Raw genomic sequence first — 20,207 nt, 5'->3', positions numbered from 1 at the left:
TGCTTCTTATTCTAAAAAAAAAGTGAAATGCTAAATTTTATCATGGGAATTCACATTCTCCTTCCTTGCAAAATTCCTATTTAATATTAAATATAAAGGAGAGTTATAAAAGAATGAATTATTGAGATGGTAGGAATGCAAAAAAAAAAAAAAAATACATAGCAGCCATTAAGTCCTGTGAAACTCCTTTCTGATTTAAGTGTGTGAAACAAAAATCCATACAAATGAAACTAACTTCTATTTTGTAGCTTTTTAAATTATTTAAAATAGTGAATATATTTATTTTTTAAGTTATTTAAATTTTATTCAGACTAGTGGGTAAGAGCTGGGTGGATATTCACTGTATTAAGCAGATTGAGTTATACACAGATGCCTTTAATGTTAATGCAGGTAAAAATGAGTTACTCATCTGAAGAAAAAGAACAAGCTCAACTTTCAGTCCAAGACTCAGTTTTTTTTTTTTTTTTTTGAAACAGTGTATTCAGATAAATTATGGTTCTTGAGATGATGAACTAAAACATAATCCTCAAAAATGGTTTTGGCCAATTTGAATAGTTGCTGTTATGAAGAAGACAGCCACAGCTAAATCCTCCAAATGGACTGGTATATTTCTCACTCTCAATTTAGAGTCTATATCTGAACGTAATTAGTGCAAGTTCTGATATGTGAAAAATACTTGAGTCCAATTTAATGCAATCCTCTTTGCTTTCTGTAGATTTTGACATCTTGGGGATGTCTTGTGCCAGAAAGGTGAAGGCTCAATCTCCATTAAATGGACAAGAATGGTAACTGAGACGATTTTCAATATTAAGCTTTTTTTTTTTTTTTTTTTTTTTTGTCTTTTTAGGGCCACACCTTCGGCATATGGAGGTTCCCAGGCTAGGGGTCAAATCTGAGCTGTAGCTGCGGGCCTACACCACAGCCACAGTAACATGGGATCCAAGCCACGTCTGCGACCTACACCACAGCTCACAGCGACCACCAGATCCTTGACTCACTGAGAAACGTCAGGGATCCAACCTGCCCTGCTCAAGGATGCTAGTCAGATTCACTGCCGCTGAGCCACCACGGGAATGACAACATTAAGTTCATTCTTGAAAAACAAACAAAAAACAGTAGGAATTTTTGTGAAACTGCTGATGTTATTAGACACAGATCATTTTATTTCTTGACATACTTTAGACATCCTGAAACCTCAAAGATGACTCAAGCAGAGAACTGAAAATGAATGTACAAAGAACCTCGATTATAATTATGCACTGCAAGACCTTGTATTTCATAGACAGCAAACTTCGAAATTTAATAAAAACATTTGTGTAATGAGTGATGATGAGGATTACTATTTTGTGTGGGGAGAAAAGAGAGGCAAAGAATGGTTATTGGTTAAAAAAAAAAAAGTCGCCATAGACGGCTGCCCTGCTAGAGTGGCAAAATAAAGACTTTGTCCCTGATATGCCATCCCATGTTTCTAGCTGATGTCTTCTGGGTGGTGCTCTGAAAACATGTAGCTCAAAATTACTATGACTTATGTTTCCAGACCTGGTCCTGTTGCGGGTACAAAGAGTGTCCCATTCATTATCCTTCCTACAGGCATTTGGCCAGCATGTGGTCCCTCAGCTGGTAGAAGGTGTGAGTTACGTTCTGAGGCTCCTCCCAAGTTTAGGGAAACAGGGCACGGGCCGCATTTTGATTGGTTCTCTGCTGGCCAATCACAGGGCCCAGGGCTGCTGCTGCTTGAAGGAGTATCGCACTGCTCAGCTCGCTGCAAAACCCTGGGGGCCCCACAGAGTGTGAAGACCCCTCATCTTTCACTGAGCCAGATCCAGGCTGGGCTGGGTTCGGAGCAGAGGGAAACACAAGCCCCTCCTTTTAAAGGGCCCACGCACTGAAGTCCTTTCTGTTTTTGTGTCTCCTGCCAGTCTCACCTAGACACCCACACATCCCACCACCTTTAGCTTCTGTCTCAAAGGCATCCCCTGCCTTTGTGAATACTGTCGGTGAGCAGATGCCTGGGGAGGGGCTCATCCTCTCTGTACACTGGCATTTCAGCCCCCTCTGGGAGCACTCTACCGTGCCTGCCAAGTTCTCTGTTGGGTCCTCAACAGTTACAAAATCTTTGCCTTCCGGGCTGGGAGTCCAGTGAGTTAGCAGAGGAGATGATGTGTATACATATTATTATAACCCAGGGCTGAAAGGCACATCATAACTGCTGTGTGAGTGCTTCAAGCCTTTACAGCCTTTCCTATCCCAAGGTCACTGGATGTGTTTCCTGCCATCTTCGGTTTTCTGCCTGGCAAACTTCATTCTTCCTTCAAGGTACAAAGAAGTTCCAGCGTTACCTGTTTTTTCAGATATTCCCAAATCTCACAAGGACTTATTTGCTTTCTTAATGTTTTCACTGCACTGTGTCAAACTTCCATTATAGGAATTGTCTCTTCAACTATGGTTTTTCTTTAATGTTTAAAAAATGCTTATCATGGTCTAAATATATTTGGTATACATATTTAAAGTACATAATTAGTTAAAAGGTATAATAAATAGAATGCTACTATTATTATTGTCTTGACCCAAGGATGGCTCCATCTTATTAAGCAGCATTTGTTATTTAAGCAAAAACAGAAGTTAATACCTATATAGCAAAGAAAATTAGGAGACATAGGAAAGTATATAAAAAATGTTGCCTGTAATCCCATTATAGGACATTTCTAAGGTTATTCTAGAGCTTTTAGTTTGCCATCATAATGCATCAGGTGTGGGTCATTCTGACGTCATGTGCACAAAGAGGGGAGCCACTCCTGGTTACTTAGCAGAATATCTACAGTTAGGAATTTATTCTTCTCCATCTTTGAATCGTGAATTCCTGATACCTAAACACAGGAATCCCCTAACCCCCTTAAAAGTATTAAGCTGGGGAGTAAAGTTTGTACAAATCATTTTGTTGAAGACAGAAATAATCAAGCATACACTGGCCATTGGAGAAAGCCCTTCAAGGAGGGTCTATGATAAGTACTATATTTCATCAAATGTAACAAAACTACATAATGTTGCATTACCTCATGTATAACTATGGAAGAAAATTGCTGCCAACTAGTTGGAAAATGCCATCAAACTGTACAACAAATCCTGATTTTAGGGACCATAAAAGGTAAAAAATATGCACCTTAGATCAATCAAATATAGCTCTTCTTTAGCCATGTTGCTGATAGAGGGCAGTACTTATCCTGTGAGGGCATTACTTAAAAATGGCTTTTTGGAACGATTTGATGACTCATCCTTCCTCTTGCTTGTCTGTCAACCCATCACTAGAACAAGAAATAGAAATATATCTTCTTTTTTAATTTTTGGACCCTCACATAAAGTTAGTTGCTATAGGATTTGGTCTTCCCTCTTCTCCTTTTTCATTCTTTTTTTCTACAGCCCCAAATAATTGACATAATATAAGTTACAATTAATGTAAATGTTTACTCTGAGGTAATGAAGTAAATGTGAAGTATGAGCCCAAACACTGTGTGGTCAGTTTTTGAAGCATGTTAGGAATCCAAAGTGGGAGACAGAAACTTTTCTGACTTCAGAGTACTTTCCTTCACACGCGCTGGCTTTCATTCTCCTTGTGATGTATAAAGAGAAAGGCAATAGGATTCTTCATTTCTGGAAGGATGCTAGAACACTTCTGCCTGATGCTTTAGAGATTGATCAGCAAGAACAGTTTCAAACCAGATCTGATCCCATCAGATTTGGCATCCACTGACACATGAAATGTTATGAAATGCCATTAGATTTGCACAAATGCCTTCTGAGGATGGAAAAATTCTACAATTTCAGCTCTCCATTTGCATTTCAAAACTTGTAAGATTGCGAAAGAAATGAAGAGAAAAGGACAAAGCAAATTCATTTTTTTTTCTTGGTTGAAATACCCGATAATGGCATTCATTCTTTCTTTACCAAATTCAATTACTTTTGAGTTTTTTGAAGAATAAGGCAGACATGTCTGGGAGTGTTTGTCTAGGGAATTGTGACTCCAAATTAAGTCTTCAGAGAATAGAAAAAAAATCCCAGTTCAGTGCCCATTGACTTTATTATATATTATGTCCTCCAATATCTAGACAAATTGGAGAAATTCTCGGAAGTATGTAGCTAATTAATTTAGTGGTACTGGTAACTCAGAAAGCACATTTAAATCGACTTTCCTTGTGAGGTCAAACTGTCCCTTTACTCTCAATAAGGGCTTAATTTCATTATTTATTAGTCGTTTTAGAGATTTTGCCCTGCAAATTCCAAAAACAATTCTAGCTCCTACACACTGGCAATCATGATAATCTCAAACATTAATAATCTAATTAATGAACTATAAGCCTCCAGCTGTCAGAATACTAATTGGCTGAGCGACAGGTTAGAGGAAGTGTACTATGTGTGAGGATGAGTGATGTCTTTGTAGAGGGCAAAAGAAGGGTTCCCCCAGAGAAGTCTGTATCTTAATTCCCAGACCCCATGGATACGTCACCTCTCATGGCAAAAGCCACTTTGCAGAATAACTATCTTGAGATGGAGACGATCCTGGATGATCCAGATGGGCCTAATATAAACACACAGTTCCTTATAAGGGAAAGCCAGAGAAGATGGGACAAGGAGGTCAGAGGTCAGAATGATGGGAGCCACGAGCTAAGTACCCAGGGAAGCCTCCAGAAGCTGAGGAAGACAAGAAAGCAATTCCTCCCCAGAGCATTCAGAAGGTATGCAGCCCTGCTCATACCTCGATTTTAGCTCAGCGAAACTGATTTTAGACCTGTGACTTCCGGAGTTGAAAGACAATAAATTTGTGTTGTCTTAAGTCACTGAGTTTATGGTAATTTATTATAGTAGAAATGACTCTAATGCAGTCTTATTTCAGTGGTACAAGATAAATTACCAGGACTTCTTGTGAACTTTTTGCAAGAAAAGCACTGCCAAAATCATGTAATGTTCCGGCCGGCACTTTGTAAAAGTCACCTATTCTTTCTTTCCTTGCCTGCAGCATGCGCAAGTTCCCAGGCCTGGGATCAAACCCAAACCACAGCAGTGACAGCTCCAGATCCTTCACCGCTAGGCCACCAGGGGACTTCTGTTCTTTCTTTCTTGAGGAAGGCAAAAAGAACTAGAACTAAAATAGCTCCACGCAAATCCAAGAGTATTCCTAAATAAGACACATTTATTTTCATTTAAATTTGAAATCCTGTGCCCGTTACGATGAGATGGTGGGAAGAAACATTTTGATTCTGGATATATTCTGAAAGGAGGGTAGTGGTGAGTTATCGATGGGTTGGATGTTTGTTTTGATGGAAAGAGAAGAATTAAGAATGGTGAACTGGATTGAATAGTGTCCCCTCAAAGCTCATGTCTGTTCACGATCTATGAATTTAACCTTCTATGGATATAGAGGCTTTGCAGGTTAAGATCAAGGAGAGATGGTAGATTAGGATGAGCCCTAAATCCAATGCCTACTGTCTGTACGAAAGGAAGGAGGGCTGGGCACAGAGCACAGGAACGATGGCCAGGTAAGTGGAGAGGCAGAAATCAGGGAGGTGATGCACCTGCAAGCCAAGGGATGTGACAGGCTGCCTCCGGTCATCAGGAGATACAAGAGGCAAGGGAGCATTTTCTTCCGAGCATTCAGAGGGAACAGGGCCCTGTGGACACCTTGATTTCAGACGTCTAGCCTCCAGAACTGTGAGCGAATGAGTACATTTATTTTTAAGGCACCTGGTTTGTGTCCTTTGCTACAGGTGCCTTAGAAAACAGAGAGGGCTTTCCAAAGCTTCTGGCCTGAACCAACTGTAAATGTGGAGAAATCATTTAATGAGAAACACAAGATAGAAGGTTGGTGGGGGGATTAAAAGCTTAGTTTTGGGGTGTGTCAGGCATGAGATGTTTGCTAGATCCTCAAGTGGGGATGCTGAGTAAGTAAGTACGCATGTAAGTTTGGAGTCTGGGGGGCAGAAAAGGGACTGGAGATACAACTTCGGGAGTCATCAGCTGAGCATACAGAGTACTTAAAACAATAGGTGGAGATGAAATCACCAGAGGAGTGAACAAACTGATGGGAGGGAAGTGGAAGGTCTGAAGATAAACACGCAGAAGGGCCCTTTGAGACTCTGGATCAAGACTGGACTAGAAGCCTGTCAGAAAATATATCCGAGCAAAACAAGAAGCACATCATAATAAGAGGAAGACCTGAGACCCACGAAACCATGATAAATTAAGAAACTAGGAGTTCATGCTGTGGTGCCATGGGATCCGTGACATCTCTGCAGGGCCAGGACACAGGTTCAATTCCCAGCTGGGCACAGTGGGTTTAAAGATCCTGCACTGCCGAAGGTGTGATGTAGGTTGCAACTGTGGCTTGGATTTGATCCCTAGCCTGGGAACTCCATATGCCATGGGGGCCCAAACGAGAAAAAAAAAAAAAAAGAAAGAAACTAAAATAATTGTGACGCCATAATGCTAAAAATAGTGATAACTATAATTTGAAATATTGTCAATAATCTTAAACTGAGAGAGGGTGGCAAGAGAGACCAAATTAAAGCAGATTATTCTATATTTGGGGATAGGATATAGATGTGAATCAATTGCAGGTATTGATAAAAGTAAGTTTAATACGTTAATACATTAAAATTGTAAAGGCAATTGCCAGAAAAACAGAATATTGTATGTTTGAAAACCCTAACTGGGAAAAAAGGGAACAAGCAAGATTAGTTAAGCCAAGAAGAAGAAGTAAAAAAATCTAAGCCAATAGGAAAGGGGGAAAATGAAGAGAGAGTTAAACATCTACCCCTAAAAGAAAACTCCATGCAGAGGAAGTTTTATGAAGGAGGTATACCATTGCCTTTAAGGAGACGGAAATTGGCATGTTATCTAAACTGTCCCAGAATACAGAAAATGGTAGAAAGCTATAATTTTGTTATAGGAGGCTATTATATTCCTGTTATGGAAACCGAACAAATGTACACAAAAAGAAAACTAGTCCAAGTTCTCTCATGAATATAAGGGAATTCCCAAATCAAATACTGGCATATTAAGTCCAAAAGTATATTCAGTGAGCAACATGCCATAATTAAGTGGATTAATCATAGGAATGTACAAGCGATTAAAAAAAATCAGAGAATCTATAAACGTAATTTTCCCACTAACAGACTGAAGAAAAAATATATCAATAGATGCTGAATAAACTATTCAACTAAATTCAAATTTGCTCCATGTGTGTGTATTCTGGAAAGCAGATCAGTGATTGCCAGGGATTGGGAATGCAGGAAGAACTGACCACCAAGTACCAAGGCGGAATTTTGGGTGGTAATTGAATGCTTCTATATCTTAATTACGGGGACTTGGGAACACATATGTTAGTCAAAACTTGCAGGACACTAAACAGGTCAAATATTACTGTTTGTAAATTATACATTAATTTTAATTTTTTTTTCTTTTTAAGGCTGCACCCATGGCATATGAAAGTTCCCAAGGCTAGGGGTCAAATTGAAGCTGCAACTGCCAGCCTACACCACAGCCACAGCAATGCCAGATCCAAGCCACATCTGCAACATACACCGAAGCTTGTAGCACTGTCAGATCCTTAACCCACTGAGCAAGGCCAGGGATTGAACCCATATCCTCATCGATATTAGCTGGTTTCTTAATGTACTGAGCCACAATGGCAACTCCATTTTTTTTAATATTAAGTTTTAAAGATGGAAAGAAAACACAAAACTTTAAAATATTCAGAAAGACAGGAAAATAGAAGTAAGTTACCTCAGGTAGACACAGAACAAGCAATTACTATATTTAATGGTAACACATTGAAATTATCCTTATAAATGAACTTTAGAACATTTTCACTACCTCAAAAAGAAATCTTTGATGCTTTAGCTGTCACTTAACCCACCTCTACCCACTCCCAAACCATAAGCAACCGCTTATCTATTTTCTGTCTCTATTTGCCTATTCTGGAAATTTCAAATATATGAAATAATATAATATGTTGCCACTGTGACTGTTCTTTCATTTTCACTCAGCATGTTTTCAAGGTCCATCTATTTTGTTTTTGTTTGTTTGTTTTGTTTTTTGTCCTTTCAGGGCCGTACCCACAGCATATGGAGGTTCCCAGGCGAGGGGCTGAACTGGAGCTGCAGCTGCCGGCCCACATCACAACCACAGCAACACAGGATCTGAGCCACGTCTGCAACCTACACCACAGCTCACAGCAACGCTGGATCCTTAATCCACTGAGCGAGGCCAGGGACTGAACCTGCATCCTCATGGTTACTAGTCAGATTCGTTTCCACTGAGCCACAATGGGAACTCCAGAGTTTATCTATGTCGAATCATGTATTAGTACTTCGTTACTTTTTGTTCCTCAAAAATATTTCATCATAAGGATGTATCATTTTCGTTTATCCATATTCATCAGTGGATGGACATGTGTATTGCCTCCACTTTTTGCCTGTTATGAACAATGCTGCTGGGAACAAGTACCAGTTTTTCTGCAGATGTATGTTTTCACTTCTCTTGGGTATATACCTAGGAATGGAATTGCTGGGTCATATAATAATGCAATGTTTAACTGTCCGCATAAATGTGGAAACGTTTTTAAAGAGCCTGCATCATTTTAGACCCCACTAGCAACTAATATCCAGGTTCGTGCATCTGTACACCCTTGCTCACACTGGGTATTGTATGTCTTTGATTCTAGCCATTTAAGTAGGTGTGAAGGGGTATCTTGGTGGTTCTGATTTACATTTCTCTAACGAGCAATGCTAGCAATAGTATCTTTTCATATGCTTCTTAGTCATCTGTAGATCATCTTTGGAGAAATATCTATTTAAATCCTTTGCCTATTCTTCAAACAAGGTATCTTTTTCTTGTTGAGTTGTATGACTTCTTTATTGTGTTTTTGTAAATAAAATTGTATTGGAACATGGTCATAATCATTCATTCAGATATTGTGTGCAAAGCCTAAACTAGTTACTGCCTGAGCCTCTACATAAAAAATTAGTTGACCTCTGATTTAAACAATGAGTTATTGGGAAAGAATTAGATAAATATGTCAAAATAACAAAACAGATAGTCCTGAAACAAATCTATGTGTTTATGAGACTTTCAGCTCATTTAGCTGTTCACTTAGGTGGTATTTCAAACCAGTGTGGGGAAAATGAGCTCATTCACTGATGGTGTTATAATAATTTACTAAACTGGAGTTCCCGTCATGGCGCAGCAGAACTGAATCTGACTAGGAACCATGAGGTTGCAGGTTTGATCCCTGGCCTTGCTCGGTGGGTTAAGGATCTGGCGTTGCCATGAGCTGTGGTGTAGATTGCAGACATGGCTCGGATCTGGTGTTGCTGTGGCTGTGGTGTAGGCCGGTGGCTACAGCTCCAATTAGACCCCTCCTAGCCTGGGAACCTCCACATGCTACGGGTGCGGCCCTAAAAAAAAAAAAAAAAAAAAAAAGACAAAAAATAATAATTTACTAAACTAATGAAAAGAATAAAGCTAGAATCCTATGTCATGCCACCTGCAAAAAAAGGTTTTTTTTTTTTTTTTTTTTTTTAAACCTAAGAACCAAAATTTTAAAAGAATTAGAGTAAAATACAGAATAAAATAAAATAGAATGTTGGGGCAGGAAAGATCTGTTTTCTTTGATATGAAAAATCAAACACTTTGCTGGTTTAAAAGGTACACAAATAAGGTTGCAAAAAAATATTTGCATCCTATAGAATAAATGAGTAAGATATAAGGAGTTCCTAGAAATCGGTTTTTAAAAAGTGGCAACAGATATGAGTGGGTCATTTGCAAAGGAAAAACAGTCAGTGCTCAACCTGAGAAGTTATGCGAGAAATGCAAATTAAACAATGAAATACCAATTTTTCACCCATAGTACAGATACAACGGTTAAAAAAAAGAGAGAGATAATATTAAACACGGGCAAAGATTCATAAAAACATTCTTTCGAAACACAATCAAAGGTGAATACGGCTTCTGATTCCTCTGGCACCAGAGTTCATGTTCTAGGGATCTGAGCAAGAGACAATGAACAACAGGTACACACAGAGACATTTCCAAAAAATGTTTGTGATTAGGGTGTCTGTGTTAATAGCAAACCAGGAACAGAATCAATGTCCATTAGAGACGCTTGAGCGAATAAATGACAGCACCTTCATATGATGAAATACTTTTCTACTGTTCAAAAGATGAAGAAAATCTCTATATATTCACTTGAAAAGATTTGTAAATACTTTGCCAAGGGAAAAAAAAAAATCAGCTCCTAGAATGGAATGTACCATTGTGGTAATTATAATGAACAATTATTTTAATAATTCACTTCAGAAAGTGGTGATGTGAATATGTAGCAATGACATTTATGTATTGTGTGTGTCTGGAAAAAAATGAACTCTTAGAAAAAGTACTCTTAATACTATACCATTTCGGATTTTTAAAAAACTGCATATGCACATATGTGTATACAACGCACAGGGAAAATGACTGAAATTGTAGGCGGCAAACTCTTGATAGCAATATCGGGGCAGGGAAATAAAATCTGGACAAAAGTGCTAGAACCTTTCCTAGTTCTCTATTTGCATGATTTTGTCTTTATAATGAGTAGGTTGTAGGGTTAAAAAAATCAAAACTTATTAGACTCTTGTAGAATTTAAATATAGTTGGTGTCTGATTTTTGTGTGTGTGCGCTTGTTCTTAGAACATACGGCAATGTTCTTTTTAAAGCCCTAGAAAATATTTAAAGCTTTGTAAAAGAGAGCTAAGAAGTTACATACTTCAACTCTAAGACACCGATTTTAAGATGTATCATTAAGGAACTCCCGTCATGGCTCAGTGGTTAGCGAATCTGACTAGCATCCATGAGGAGGCAGGTTGGATCCCAGGCCTTGCTCAGTGGGTTAACGATCTGGCATTGCCGTGAGCTGTGGTGTAGGTCACAGATGTGGCTTGGATCCTGCATTGCTATGGCTGTGGTGTAGGCCAGATGCTATAGCTCAGATTAGACCCCTAGCATGCGAACCTCTATACACCACTGGTGTGGCCCTAAAAAGACCAAAAAAAATTTAAAAAGATACATCATTAATTTAATAACAGCTTTTGGGGGAAAAATCAAGACACACAATCACACTGAATGTATAAAATGATTGTAAGATCATTCACAAGTGTTTTGAGATAAAACAATAATTACAATATTCATCATATTTTGCAGGGAGATAAAACAATAATTACAATATTCATCATATTTTGCAGGGAGTATGCAAATGGAGGTAAGACTGCAAGCTTGACTTTCTCCCTTCGATAAACAGACATGGTCTTGCAAAGTGCTGAAAATCAGATCCATGTGCCTGTGGCAGGAATATTTACCGAGGAAAAGACAATCCAGGGAAAACCCACTGTCCACTAAAAAACTCTGGGTGAGTAAAGCATGTTCCCCCTGAGTGACGCAGCAGCTCACCTTATTTGGAAATGGAAATTTGCTTGGTTCCACTTTGCCAGGTGCTTGAATACCAGAAAGTGGTGGAAGCCAGGTCATTTCCTAAAGGAAGCAAAAAGCAAACAACATTGTGATACAGATTGTATTGAAGTTAGTAACATACAAAGACACAAGTCTGCCTTCATAACGCATGGGAGGGATAAGAAATGAACAAGGGATGAATAAGAAATGAAAGGGATTTTAAAAAAATGCTTTGAAACCACCTTTATGGGTTTTTTCCTCTAATTTTACCGATTTTTGGTTCCATGGCTGTCTCTGTCACCTTTACACCTTAAAAAAGATCTTCAAGGCGATCCTATTTTCATTTCATTTAGGCTCCTAAGGAAAGGGACTACCCAGTAGTAAAAAATTGTATGCAAAATATCATATAAAGGGGCTGCTTCTCTTGGATTCAATCCTACAAAATTCACAGGGTGTTTCTGAAGGAATGCACAAAGTGCTTTTCTTTTTGTCCTTTTTGTCCTCTTTTGGCTGCCCCGCAGCATACAGAGTTCCCCTGCCAGAGATCAGATCTAAGCTCCAGTTGCGACCTACGCTGCAGCTCTGGCAACGCTGGATCCTTTAACCCACTGTGCTGGGCTGGGGAATTGAACTTGCATCCTGGCACTGCAGAGATGCCACCAATCCCGTTGTGCCACAGTGGGAACTCCACGAAGTACTTTTAACATTAGGGATCACTGGGGTTCCCTTGCAGTGCAGTGGCTTAAAGATTTGATGTTGTCACTTTAGTGGCCAGGCTGCTGCTGTGGCACAGGTTCAGTCCCTGGCCCAGGAACTTCCACATGCCACAGGAGTGGCCAAAGGAAAAAAACCACATTGGGGATCATTATTAGAGTGGTTATTTTATTAGAAACTCCTATCAGTCTAAGTTTCTGGTAAGTCTCCCACATCATTTTGTTCTTCATAAAAAATGTCATTCTTGTAAAAGTGAAAAAACAAATTCACATATGAATTAGTGTTGTCATTTTTATAACACAGTGTTAAGGTTACAGCTTTAGTTCAGCTTTCAATACTTCATATGCCTTTTGACATACACTTTAACTAAACTCTAAGAGGGAGGCAGGTGGGGGGTGTTTTATTCATGTCTGGTATTCTTCTCTAGTTCCTTCTCCTGGAAGATATTTGCATTCACTCTGTGACTGTAGAACTAAATTGAATCAATTTCCAATCACCAGGAAACTGACCTGGGATGGACAAATTGGTTCTGAATTCCATTTCTTGACTCCTTCCTCTTCCAAACCTAAGCAAGCACAGAAGCAGGAGCTGATCCATTTTAACGAAAGTAAGACACTCCCTTTAGGTGATGATATTTTCTCACCTCTTTGGTGGGAACAGGGATGATGTAGAAGAGGGATGCTGACAGGTGTCTGAAGGGAGAGTTTCTTGCGGCTGGTCCTGTGCCTTCCTTCCTTGGGCAACTCTCCTCCTCCAGCACCGCAGGGTGCCCACCCACATGGGGAGCGAGTGTGTGCACACCCACCCTGAGAGGACTTACTGACCCTCTGCCTTGCCTTACCCTCCGTGACACCTGTGCCATAGGGGGTCAAGTTCATGAGTACTCTTCTGCATCCTGCGAGTACCAAGGTTTCTCCAACAGAAAGCAAAGAAAGACCCGGTGTCCCTTAATGACCCTCTCCCCTTTGCTCCCCAAGCATCTGCCCCTTCCATCCCGTATCCAGCCCTATCGTCTCTTTTGAGGGGACTGTTAAGCAGCCTTGCGGAATTTGTGTCCAGGGAGAGAGGTGGCGAGTGCATGCCAAACCAGACAGCATCTCCGCAATGTCTCTACCTTTCCTTCTGGTGCTCACCATCCTGATCATACCGTCATTATTTTTACCTTGAAGGGCTTCTGATGGTTCTTTCTCTTCTGTTATTATGAATCTGTCCTCCACCTTCTGCCAACTTCATTTTCCTCAAGCACAGAGCCAAACAAAAAGCTCCCCTTCTCCACCGCCCTCCTAACCATCACCCAAGAGATAAGGATGATGAGGGTGGTGATGACGTGATGTGTCTTATGGCTCTCAGAGTGCTAGTTCCACACAAGATTTCTCATTGATGCCCAACTTTTAGGCCATTATTATTATCTCCATATTGCAGGTGGGGTGCCAAAGCTCAAGAAGAGTAACTGATTTGCCCAAGTTCATCAATGTCACCGCTGACATTTGTACATCTGTCTCTTGGAGTTCCCATCATGGCTCAGCAGAAATAAATCTGACTAGTGTCCCTGAGGATGCAGGTTGGATCCCTGGCCTCACTTGGTGGGTTAAGGATCCTGTGGTGCTATGGCTGTGGCCACAGCTCCGATTCGACCCCTAGCCTGGGAACCTTCACATGCTGTGCGTGCTGCCCTAAAAAGCCAAAAAAAAAAAAAAAAAAAAAAAAAAGCTATCCATGTACATCTGTCTCCTCAGTACCAGTCTGTGTTTTTCATTCCACTGCATTTGCTAAGACCTCCCTCTAGTATTTAAGACCTTCTAGAACAAGGTCTGTTTCATGCCTTTTTTGTTAAACTGTACACACACTACATATAAGACAAACTACAGTCTCTGCTTTTATCTACAATATCCCCTTTGTGGGTGAATGCCCCTTCCCCACATGCTTGTTGGATTTCTAGCCACCCTCTAAGGTGTATCTCAAACATCACTAAAATCGTGAGGTCATAGCTGGTTCCCTTTCTATTCCCATATGACATGAGAACTCCCTCTCCTGCTCCTCCAAAGCACTTTTTTTTTTCTCTCTCTCTTCATGGTAATAGTTAGGTTCTTTTTTGTGTTGTAGTTTTGCAAATACACCCCTCAAACTGTGTTCTACCACTTCTTTCTCTTCTGACGCCCTTCCCCCAAATGTAGAGTAAAAATCATACTGAGGGAGTTCAGGTTGTTGCTCAGTGGTTAACGAATCTGATTAGCATCCATAAGATGCAGGCTCGCGCCCTGGCCTTGCTCAGTGGGTCAAGGATCTGGCGTTGCCGTGAGCTGTGGTGTAGGTTGCAGATGTGGCTCAGATACTGCATTATTGTGGCTGTGGTGTGGGCTGGCAGCTATAGCTCTGATTCAACCCCCATCCTGGGAACCTCCATATGCCTTGGGTGCCCTAAAAAAAAAATCATACTTCAGAACCCTCATGATCCTGATGTTCCTTCAAGAACAGTCCTCTATGAGTTCCTGCTGTGGCACAGTGGGTTAAGAATCTGATTGCAGCGACTCGGGTTGCTGCTGCAGAGGCAAGAGTTTGATCCTCAGCCTGGTATAGTGAATTAAAGGATCCAGCATTGCCACAGCCATGGGGTAGGTTACATCTGTGGCTCAGATTCCGTCTCTGGCTTGGGAACCTCCATATACTTCAAGGGCTGCCATCAAAAAAAAAAAAAAAAAAAAAAAAAAAAAAAGTGCCCTAAAGAAGGACTAAACATTTGTTTAAAAAGGGATACTGTCCGACCATCTTTGTAGAGACTAAATAAGATAACTTGCATACTAGGTGCTCAAAATTAACTTGCTGAATTGAACTGAATGCCCATCACAATGTAAAACTGTTCGCTCATATTACTTTAATTACAACTGTGCATTTCCACATGATTTTTCCCATCTAATGAGCACTACTAAGCTTAGGAAGGGCTAGTATAGACAGTAAGTTTGTTTAAAACAGTTAAATCTGTTAGAATTTCCAAAAACCTAAGAATGATTTATATCAGCTATTTAAATACATTTGTTTTTAGTTGATGTGCTTTTCTTTTCTCTCTCTCTCTCTTTTTTTTTTTTTTTTTTTTTTTTTTTTACTTTTTAGGGCATATAGAAGTCCCAGGCTAGGGATCAAATCAGAGCTCTAGTTGGAAGCCTACACCACAGCCACAGCAATGCTGGATCCAAGCCGCATCTGCAAGCTACACCACAGCTCATGGCAAAGCCAGATCCTTAACCCACTGAGCGAGGCCAGGGGTTGAACCCTCATCCTCATGGATACTGGTCAGGTTTGTTACCACTGAGCCACAACAGAAACTCCATGTAATGGTGTTTTAAGCTTGATTATCCATTATATTAAACTTCTCCATTGGCGTTGCATGGGAAAATTAAGGGCAAGTTGACTATTTTTATTTCCTCTCTTGTCACTTCCTAGCTCAGTGAGCTTAGGGAAGTCATATTTTCAGTAAACCCGTAGTGATTTCAAACCACGGACTTTGGAATAAGATTAGATTTCAGCTTGTGGCATCTTCAAATCAGAGGAAATAGAGATGTTAACTAGCTCATGGTTTAATCATGAGGATTAAATGAAATGCATATACAGTTTCCTTAGCTTTAATCATTCAATAAAAACCAGCACTGACTAATACTGAGCTGAGTTTCAGAATTCTTCTCTCTACCGTGAGAAATAGAATTTCTCTCCGTGTTTTTGACGCTGGGAATCTGAGGTGAGAGAGTACTTGGGAAAGCATTTTTATGAAAGAATGAAGTAGTGTGCAAATGCAATCTATAATTAAGTTAGTAATGATCAAGATAAACTATTTATTACTAAAACAGGAAGTTACGTAAATAGATTGTTACGATTTCTAAGTATGATCTGTAGTTATTTTTGTTAGACCCACACTCATGGCATATGGAGGTTCCCAGAGTAGGGGTCAAACTGGAGCTGTAGTCAGTGGCCTACACCACAGCTCAGCGCAATGCCGGATCCTTAACCCACTGAGATTAGCCAGGGATCAAACCTGCATGCTCATGGATGCCAGTCAGATTCATCTCCGCTGAGCCATGACAGGAACTCCTGATCTGTACTTTCTACTGGAGAAAATATCCTGAAGTTTTCTCACCAGAAAAGATCTCTGATGTCATACCAGCAGTCAGTGAGGAAAGGTCTGACAAAAAAAGCATTTAATTTGTCCCTTATTTCTGGTTGTGATTTAAAATGAAAGCAAAGGTAGCATGTTTCATAACTGCTAAAATGTCACTGAGTTGGCCTCAGGTGATTTTCTGCACAGGGAAAGGATGCTATTTCATTGCCGGGCTGTCGACCCCACTCTGTCGCATCCACTGCTCTCCCACCTCCAGCCAAGCTCCTGACCTCCAGCAGCCCAACCACCCCTCATTTCTGCTGCATTCCTCTTTTCCCTCTTGGCTGTCCTTTACCCACTTTCTGGACCACAGGTTAGGGCAGGAAGTGAAATATGATGTTTGAAGTCAATTACTCTAAAGTCTAGGTAGCTACCTTCTAATCTTAGAACCCTCCCTGCCGCTCCTTTGATTTGTCTGCCTCTCTTCCTTTTGAATTTTTGTGTAGCTTAAGCAATGATGTCATATTCTACTCGCCAGCACTGGGAGGTCCTCAGTTTTGAGCCTAGGTTCTTCAGCCAATTGTCGGGATTAAGAATTAACACGTCTTTTTTTTTTTCTTTCCTTTTACAGCTGTACCCATGGCATATGGGAAGTTTCCAGGCCAGGGGCTGAATCAGAGCTGCAGCTGCCAGCCTACACCACAGCCACAGCAACAATGCCAGATCTGAGCCACATCTGTGATCTACACCACAACTCATGGCAACTCTGGATCCTTAATCCACTGAGTGAGGCCAGGGATCAATCCTGCATCCTCAGAGAGACAATACTGGATCCCTAACCTGCTGAATCACAATGGAAACTCCAATGTACCTGTCTTAAGACAGCCTGACCAGTCCCATCTACCTAAACTGATGTTCAGTTACCCAAGGGACATATTTCAGGGTATCTTATTTCTTGGGCAGACTTAAAATGCCTAGTCTCTTTATAGCAAATACACTCATTTCTCTCGTAAATGAAAGACCAGATGGTTAAATGATAGCGGTAGAGAATATTGCTTTTCATTAATTGTCCAACTCTTTCTCCCTCCTCCATAGACCAATCTTCAGAAGGACATGGGCTTGGGAACCAGCTTCCATTTTCTTGCATAATGGACAGTGAAGCTGAACATGAGTCCCAAGAACCCACAGCTTCAAGATGAGCAGACTTTTAGGTGCCCATTTTGGATAGCCCCCTCTCCCTCCAGATAGCTGCCACCTTGATGCTCTGGTGTCACCTGCACCAGCCTGTCTCAGGACATATGGCCAGATGACCTAGATCCACTCACTAAGCAGCGTAGCTCTTGGTTGCCAAAAGAAAGAAGTGACAAAAATTGAATTTTCACCTGAAATCTAACCTCAGAGTTCGAAAGATGTGGTTAGGAAGATCTGCAGAGTATACAGAGTTTGCACAAAGATTAAACTAGAAAAACATTAAACTCTATTTTAACTTTTCTGTTAGATTCAGTGAATAGAAAGACACTTCCCTTGCCCTCTCTCCTCAGGGCAGTCGGCCTTGGTCATTGTCACGGAAGTATCTTATCTGAAACAGTGACTATGCCATGCAGCTCCCAGGGATCTTGGCTCCAAATATTCAGGCTGAAGGTCACTTATACACACAGTCCTCTCCCAAGCCTGATGGGTTGACTTCCTGTCCTGCCCAAGGTTCTCCTGTCCTGATGTCTTTGGGTTTTCCTTTCATGTTATTCCAATTTCACATAAGTCTTCATTCTTTCTCACCCCTGGCCATGACTTCTGTCACTTCTTTAATGGTGACAGGCTCTCTGGGCAGCAAGTTTTCCTTTTGGGTGTTACACTATCAAATGATAAACCTTTTAATCCCTGCTAGATGCTAACTTCCTTGAGGGAAGGGATCATGTCTTACAATTCTCGTGTAACTTCTCTAAGGCCTACACAATGAATACAGTAATAGGAATTCACTTAATCTCTCCGAGATTCTCTTTTTGGCTTGTAAAACAATGGCAGTCATAAACTACACTTGTCTGACCAAACACATACGACTGTTGCCAGCATAGACAGAGATTAAATAACTTTCTCTCTCATCAATGTCTCTCCACCTGCGCCCAACCCAGAAGTCTGCTGGAAAGGGGGTCCACCTCTGCAGGCCTGGCAAATGACCATGGTGAACTCCAGAATGCTCTGTGCTCAGACCTCTGCTCTTTGCAAAAGACAACCCCTGGCGAAGGCAAAAATGCCAGAGTTGATTTTTATGTGTGGCCGTGGGTGCTGCAGATCAGAGCATACTTTTATTTTCAGTTCCCCTATCAGAATAATCATTCAGTCTTGCTGTTCTTTCACACTTTTTATTCATGTTATGACACTCTTATCAGATAAGTGCCACCCACAACAGAACCTAGTAATTTGCATCACACTGCATGTCCATTCAATGCTGGAAGCCAACAGGAGCACTGTACCTGATGAAAGGAAAACCTTTGAGCAGGCCTGTAACCTGGGAGGCAGGGCCCAGGCCCTCAAATAAGATAAAGTGGGAGAAACACACTCCTGCAGAGAAACACACTCCTGGGAGAAACAGAAAGTATGTTCTAACTGTCAACCCTTCCCTGGACTGTAAACACAGACTCCAGGTCAGACTTGAAGCCTTAGCAGATGTTGACTCAGAACCATGAGGTCACAGCCAAAACCTCTAAGTTGGCCCCTAAGTCAACCAAAATTCAAAAACAACCTCATTTTGTTATTACAGTAGAAGGGCCTATAGTTTGAAAAATAACACTAAATATATTTCATTCATAAGCACTGATGGAAAGCTTTTAGAAGAACAGTAGCTCTGCTGAAAAATAAAAATACCTTCCTTCTTAAGATTTTATTAAAACCTGTTTCTCTTTTTTTTGAAAAATTTCTTTTATTGAAATATAGTTGTTTTACAATGTTGTGTTAATTTCTACTGGACAGCAAAGAATAGACATTCTTTTAAATATTCATTTCCATTATGGTTTTTCCCGGATACTGAATATAGTTCCCTACACTACATGGCAGGGCCTTGCTGTTTATCCATCCTATATATAACAGTTTGCCTCTGCTAACCCCAAACTCCCAATCTCTCCTTCCCCCACTCCCCTCTCCAACCACAAGTCTGTTCAACAACCACAAGTCTGTTCTCTAGGTCTGTGAGAGTCTGTAAAAACCCATTTTTCTTAGTACAGCATAGGCTGCTAAAATTAAAACTATGCAAATAACCAATGGAAATCTGTAAAAATAGGGTTACCAAAAATCATAATGAAATCTTATTTCTTTAGACTGAAAAGCCATGCATATGTACACTATGAACTAAAATTGGCCTGAGAAGGGGATTCCCCATTGCAGGATTTATATTTCTTGATCTTGTGCTTCCCCACTGAGCGGGAAAATCTTTGACTGGAACACTGACTAATCTAATTCATTGCAACGCCAGAGCACTTTAACTTGTCACTGTCCCCTGCTCTCAATAAGGTTAATCACCAGTGGATAGAACAGAGGGTGCACCATGCAGGTGAAGATTAATGAAGTCAATTCAAGAAGCAGCTTTCAAATGAAGCCTCACAGACGGGAGGACAGACGCATGAGGTAGCAACATGACCTCCGGGCTTGCAGCAGGAAGGCAAGCACCGAGCACTGACAAACACCAAAGCAAACCTTCAGACTGGAAACTTCAAGGATGCATTAAGACCTGGGGCACACACTCCTGCTCGGACCACGTGATTTCTGGTTCTCACAAAGCCAAGGCCATGTGTGTCTGGCCCCTCCTTATTTCCTTCGTGTTGCAGAGTGTAATTCACTGTGAGGAGATAAGTCCTGCCTGCTGGAGACAGAGACCACTCCCTCCCTGACTGCAGCTGTCCTGCCAATTCCTGACTCTCTGTGGGAGGGATAAGAGCC

General features: G+C 40.8%; 1 protein-coding gene across 18 annotated transcripts in view; it reads right to left on the bottom strand.

Moving 5' to 3' along the window:
* Positions 1-20,207, bottom strand: part of AFF3 (ALF transcription elongation factor 3) — a 594,300-nt gene that overhangs the window by 185,774 nt on the left and 388,319 nt on the right. For all 18 annotated transcript variants that reach the window (XM_085018570.1, XM_021088183.2, XM_021088187.2 and 15 more), the window contains one exon: positions 11,477-11,557. In XM_085018570.1, the coding sequence (XP_084874696.1) occupies positions 11,477-11,557 (81 nt within the window). The remainder of the gene's footprint in view (positions 1-11,476; positions 11,558-20,207) is intronic.

Source organism: Sus scrofa, chromosome 3 (assembly GCF_054392235.1).
Source record: "Sus scrofa isolate SSC_HxYL_T2T_F1_AM1 chromosome 3, Sscrofa_HxYL_maternal_Yorkshire_Landrace_v2.0, whole genome shotgun sequence".
NCBI classification, from domain to species: Eukaryota; Metazoa; Chordata; class Mammalia; order Artiodactyla; family Suidae; genus Sus; species Sus scrofa.
The sequence above is the reverse complement of the archived record's forward strand: the minus strand, read 5'-3'. Positions and strand labels throughout refer to the sequence as shown.